Source organism: Eurytemora carolleeae, unplaced genomic scaffold (assembly GCF_000591075.1).
Source record: "Eurytemora carolleeae unplaced genomic scaffold, Eaff_2.0 scaffold676, whole genome shotgun sequence".
NCBI classification, from domain to species: Eukaryota; Metazoa; Arthropoda; class Copepoda; order Calanoida; family Temoridae; genus Eurytemora; species Eurytemora carolleeae.
In genome coordinates, this window is record NW_019396918.1 from 307,368 (window position 1) to 313,367 (window position 6,000).

Below are 6,000 nucleotides of genomic sequence, written 5' to 3' on the forward strand. Positions count from 1 at the left end.
TTTAAATGTATAGTAAGGGAAGTCGATTTAAAAAAATTGAATCTATAGCGTCAACAGAATTTATAGCATACCTACCAGCCACACAATGAGATCCCTCTCACAACCCTCAAACTGTATCAATTCCTTCGCAGTACACTTTATCAACCTCCCTTGACGTACACTTTATCAACCTCCCTTGACGTACACTTTATTTACCTCCCTTGCCACACACTTAATCAACCTCCCTTGCCACACACTTTTATCAACCTCCCTTGCCACACACTTAATCAACCTCCCTTGCCACACACTTAATCAACCTCCCTTGCCACACACTTAATCAACCTCCCTTGCCACACACTTAATCAACCTCTCTTGCTATACACTAAATCGTCCTCCCTTGCTGTACACTTAATCAACCTCCCTTGCCACACACTTAATCAACCTCCCTTGCTATACACTAAATCGTCCTCCCTTGCTGTACACTTAATCGACGGAACTGAAAGAGAGTACGTTTTTCAGTAGAGGAAATGGCACAGCTACTGTAGAAAACACGCCATACAACCTCTTACCCCTGCTATAGAAGATGTAGTTAATTTTTTGACCTTTTAAAACAAGGTTTACAATATAGTACTATTAACACTGCAAAATCTGTTTTATCTAGTACCTTACCTCCTGTTGACGGTCTACCGTTGGAAAACATTTAGTTTGTAGACTTATGAGGGGCATTGTTTAAAAAACCAAGGTTGTGGCTCTTTTCCCAGAATGGTAAATTGGTACAGTACTGGAAAACATCAAGTCCTTGAGACCTAACAATTCTCGAGACCTGAAACTTTTGTCGTACAAGACTGTATTTCTACTAGCTTTATGCTGTGCGAAGCATTCTAGTTCCATCTCTCTATTCTCTGTTGATCCTGGTGAATCTCAATGCAATGATGATCTCGTAAGATTAGTCCCAGTGGGTTTGGAAAAACATGCAAGACCTGGTTATTCACAGAAACCTGTCATTATTCATTCTTTCACAGTAAGCTTCCTCCTTGATCCAGTTAATAAACAGACACCGTACTCACTCTATCAGACGAACCAACTTTCTATTTGTCAAACTCACCTCTCCTCATGACTAAGTAGCTTCAGTTACTATATCTAGATGGATAAGCTCAGTTATTAGGTTGAGGGGCAGGCTAGTTCTGGTGATTCGACTAGATCTACCTCATCATCAACCTCCTTCTCAAAAGGAATGTCCTAATTGATGCTGTATTAGAAGCTGGTAATTGGTCCAGAGCTTCTACTTTTCAGAGATTTTATTCTAAACCATGTAATGAGTCTACTCTCTCTGATATTGTTCTAAAATTATTGTTTTTGTTTTTCTAGGTTTATTCCTCACCTAAACGCCGAGACAGGAAACGGATTGACCCCTTTACTGCTGACGGTTAAGCAGGGAAGCAAGCATATAACCCTGGCAGTTCTTCAGGCGGGAGCTAGGTAAGCATTAAGGTTTCTTTAATGGAAAGTTAGAGGATTTATTACTTAGTTTTCAGACATAAATAAAGTGACTGCAGACGTAACATTGATAGATTTCCAAAATTTAAAAATAATTACATTTTTTCAAGACAAAATCTTTCGCTTTTAACCGTCTATAAACCTTGAGTTGCCACCAAAACATTGGACCCAATTGATGCGGCAGTTTTAACGTTTATTGGATACAAACAAACTCTTAGTATATTATCCATAAAGAAAAAGTAGTAATTTCTGTTTGTTTGTTTGTGTTAAGAACCACAGGAATGGTTTTAGCTTGGTTCAAAAGTTTTAAGTTGAGTGGGATAACTTATATTGGAAAAGTTGCGATTTCCTGGCAACCTGGGTTCCCAATCTTGTCACTGTATGAAGTTTTTTTATTGAATAGTTTGGAAGGAAAAGATAAGAGTACTGGATATAATTGTTTTCATCTTGCCTCTACTTCTACCTCAGCACTAGTTGAAATACTAGCTGTATCATCCAAGGTAATTGTTCTTAATAATTTGGTACACAATTCAATAAGTTAATGTCTAAAATTGTTTTGATTTTTTTTACTCTTCATACAAACTCAAGTCTTAAAATCGGGGCTTTTATACATAATGCCTGAGTGTAAGGTTAACAATTCGAATTATTCAACAAAATAATTGTTAAATATTTAAAACTTGAATGTTTACTAACTATCTTGAGAAAAAATTTCCCTTCCCAGAATTTAAAATGAAATTTAGACAAGCAATGAGATGTGATTTGTTAACAACCTTTTATAAGTACATTTAGCTAATTTCTTTTACCAAGACAATTCCCAAAACAATTTTCCTGTTTTTGCTATTTTTATGATGAGACTTGATTTCCTATTCATGGTTCAGGGAGGTTTTAAGATATCGCATTGGCTGAAACTAAAAAATTTGTGTTTTTGTGATCAAATAGTTTTTTTTTATGTTTTAGTTGAAATTTTTCCACTTGGATCCAGATCCAAGGGTCCCTGGGGATTCCTAGATCTGGATCCAGATACCTAAACCTTTATTTATATTCTAAGTTTTACTTAATTATTTCTAAATTTTCCCTGTTTTTTCTAAAGTAATTTATTTTAAATGATTAATTGATTTGAAATTGTTTTCTGACAGGCCAAGGAGGATGTACTTTGCAAACTATTAAATGAACGTGGAAAGGATGAAAAGACACCTCTTCACTTAGCTGCTGAAGCTGATAAACCAGATATAGTCATAACTTTGCTTAATCATGGTAAAATATAATTTAATGTTTATTTAGATAAATGTTTTAATGTACAACTGATTAGGACACTAGCGTGCAAAAAAGTAATATAAAGTTCAGGATTAAAAGTACTTTATTTCAAGAGAACCTCCCTGAAAGATGTCACTGCCAGATTTCAATTTTTTTTTATCATCTTTTTCTTAAAATTTTGTTTTCTAAATTTTCCTTTTATTGTCTGCTTTAAATTAAAGGGATTTGCTGACAATAGAAAATTAAGATTTAATACACATAATTTGCAGAGGCATATATACAGGAGGGGGGGGGGGGCTAAAGTGGCCTCCCTCCTTGATCAGTGAAGTCTATGGTTTCCAAGAAGATGCATGCTTAATTTTGTACAAGAAGGGAAAAGGGGAATGGGAAGGGGGAAAAGGGAAGGAGATTTGAAAAGGGATGGGTAAAGAAATGGGGGGAAGCGAAAAGGAATGGGAAAGGGGATTGATGTAAGGGAAGGGATAGGGAATGGGAAAGAGAAAGAGAAAGAGAAAGGGGAAATCGATATGGGAAGAGGGAGGAAAAAAGGGAAAGGGGATTTGAAAGGGGAAAGAGGAAGGCTAAGGGACAGGAAATGAGAAGAGAAAGGTTAACGGAAAGGAGAAATTGGTTAGAGGATGATGTTTTATTAATGCAAAATGTTTGTCAACTTTATGTTTTCAAACCAAGTGAAATTGAAACTTAAGGTCTCTGAAAACATTTACCTTTGATGAAAGTGGAACATAAGAAAATTGTTGTTAAAGGCAATGTTGGTCTATGCCATAAAATTTCAAACATGCAGCGTAACGTTTCAAACGTTTTGAATTTGATAAACACTATTGTAATGGAAGCTGAAATTATATGAAAGTAAAACATTGACATCTCTAATACAGGGTACCCTTGTTAATCAAACATGCCTCTCTATTAATGGAAGGTCACTTGAAATTACACATCTATCTAATTGTTCCACAGTAAAGTTTAGTGGTAAGTCAGTTGGTCAATGGTAATGAAATTTTCAAACAGAAAACTTATTGATTATAAAATCCAGAAATGTCTGGGTGAGGGACAGGGCAGAAACTCCTAGCACCAGTCCCATTAGACCCCCAACTCCATTCACCAAACTCCAAAAATCATAAACCAGTGTTTCTGTGATAAACTGAAACATAGAGAAAACTTTTGATACACCATAAAAATGCAGTTTCAGGATCCTTTTCATGGAATTAGGATTAGGATTTCGTATCTTTTTTAAAGAGTAAAAACCCAAGCTGGACATTTTATGATTTAAATTCATGCTTTTCAATATAATTCCCTCTTTTAAATAGTTGAACTTTTATTTATTTACTTCTTGATCTCTTATACAATACCTCAGTTCTACCACTTTTAGCTTTTAAAACAAACTCTGAGGTCCAGTTTGTTTTCCAATATATCTTCTCCTCCTTCAATTCAGTGGTCCAAATCTCACGAGTGCATGGAACAAGACAACCTAGATAAATATTTGTCTACTAATCAACAAATTTTCTAAAATTGGTATCTACCTGTTAAATCTTTTATTTCCGAATAGGTGATAGATTGAAGCTGAGCTGTTATTTTGGCATAAGTACGTATTTGGGCGACAAGGGTGCATGGTGGAAATCCATTTTTTGGAGCTGTAAACCAGTCAAGCTCACATCCAGTTTGTTCATGAATGTAGTTAAACATACAAGCTGTTGTGCTATAATCCTAAATATTTGTTTTTTTTAGATGCTAATTTTCAGGAAAGTTGATAATATATATTCTATCTGAGAAAGTAAAGATCAAGTTGTGCTTTAGACTGTCTTTTAGAAGCTTACTGCTGATAAGATTTATCAACTAAAGCTTAAGATAGAGTTTGCTTTTCATTTTATCATGTTTTGTCTTGCAGTTTCTGGAGGAATGTAAACAAAAATTATCCTGAGCAGTACTGCTTTTGTTCACAGTGCTCCCAGAAACTGTCACACAATTTTTGCAAAGAAAGATTAAGAAGATTCTGTTGTATCTTGCTTGACCAGGTAGAACTTTAGCAGATAATAATGTTTGTAGAATTGTTGAAGTTTATGATTGCTTACGGAATCAGGGTTGCAGGAGCCAGGAATTCTTGTTTCCACTGATTTATCAAAAACAACCTAAATTACCATGGTAAACATATTATATAACATTAATTGTTATTTTTTATTTTAAGATTTGAGCTTACAGATAAACTTGTGTGTAGATTTAGCTCAATATCACCATTCTGTCCATTTACAATCATACTGTTGGCTGGCCAAAAATGCTGTAAAAAGGCAAATAAAATATGACAAATTGGTTATTGTTCTAACACTTACTTTCCTTGTAAACATTACCTTGGCTGAATGAATGTAGATATAATATCCTCTCAAGGATAGTCTACTCGTCTCCATTCCATCTCCCAGAAAAGCATACAAGTTCCCTTGTTTCCCAGTTGTAAAATGATCAGTTGAGGTGTAGGTATGGCAATGTCCAGATTTCCATGGATCCAAGTCAAACATCCTTTGCTGCCAAAGGTGGGCAAATAATGGGCTGGCCAGGTTTTTTGAGCTTTCTGATCTAGGTAAAGAGCCATCACAGTCTGGAGAGCAATATCCGTAATAAGAGGGAACGATTGAACTATTTTTAAATACTCGAGTAGCACACCAAGGTCGGACATCATCAACATATGTACAGTTGTAGTGAAGCTCTTGTAAATTAGTTTGGTCAAATGAGTCACAGTAGAAGCTTCTTGTTGGACTCACTGGATCACTTAGCCTACAGTCTCTTCTGAGAAAGGGGAAAATGCATGGCTGGCCTGACAGTGTACTTCCATCAATTGTGTTACAGTCAAAGTTTGATTCATTCCTCTTGCTCTTGTGGTTAATAAAGGTGAACAGTGTTTCCCTGCCTAAAGTATTGTTGATTACCCAGCTCTTGTCAAAGATTGGTGATTTCATCTCCATCTCATCAAGGAAGGCAGGGTTGGGATTGTTAAAGATGTATTTCTTGCAGAATGTTACAGAGGGGAAATCAACTAAAGCTGCCTCTTCAAAGGTGCTGAAATTATTCTGATTCATGAACTGTTTTTTAACAGATTTTTATTGGCATTAAAATACTACCCCAGTCTCACAACATAAATTACAATTTGACATTTTTTTAAATTCAATATTCTTGGCTAGACAGAAAGGGGATGGTGGAAGTGGCACATTTGATGTGGGGGGGGGGGGGCCTGCCTTCATTTTTGGTTCAAATCTTCCAAATTTTTGG

At 35.6% G+C, this 6,000-nt stretch overlaps 2 protein-coding genes across 2 annotated transcripts in view; one reads left to right on the top strand and one right to left on the bottom strand.

Annotated features, from left to right (window-relative positions):
* The window catches only part of LOC111710089 (85/88 kDa calcium-independent phospholipase A2), a 34,214-nt gene that overhangs the window by 9,753 nt on the left and 18,461 nt on the right, over window positions 1-6,000 (top strand). Inside the window, exons 7-9 of the mRNA XM_023484113.1 lie at window positions 1,348-1,458; window positions 1,880-1,976; window positions 2,613-2,730. Of these exons, the coding sequence (XP_023339881.1) occupies window positions 1,348-1,458; window positions 1,880-1,976; window positions 2,613-2,730 (326 nt within the window). The remainder of the gene's footprint in view (window positions 1-1,347; window positions 1,459-1,879; window positions 1,977-2,612; window positions 2,731-6,000) is intronic.
* The window catches only part of LOC111710097 (uncharacterized), a 4,680-nt gene continuing 1,419 nt past the window's right edge, over window positions 2,740-6,000 (bottom strand). The window contains exons 2-7 of the mRNA XM_023484125.1: window positions 5,088-5,790; window positions 4,940-5,017; window positions 4,815-4,871; window positions 4,266-4,449; window positions 4,095-4,213; window positions 2,740-3,886 (exon numbers count right to left, since the gene is read on the bottom strand). Of these exons, the coding sequence (XP_023339893.1) occupies window positions 3,746-3,886; window positions 4,095-4,213; window positions 4,266-4,449; window positions 4,815-4,871; window positions 4,940-5,017; window positions 5,088-5,790 (1,282 nt within the window). The 3' untranslated portion in view covers window positions 2,740-3,745. The remainder of the gene's footprint in view (window positions 3,887-4,094; window positions 4,214-4,265; window positions 4,450-4,814; window positions 4,872-4,939; window positions 5,018-5,087; window positions 5,791-6,000) is intronic.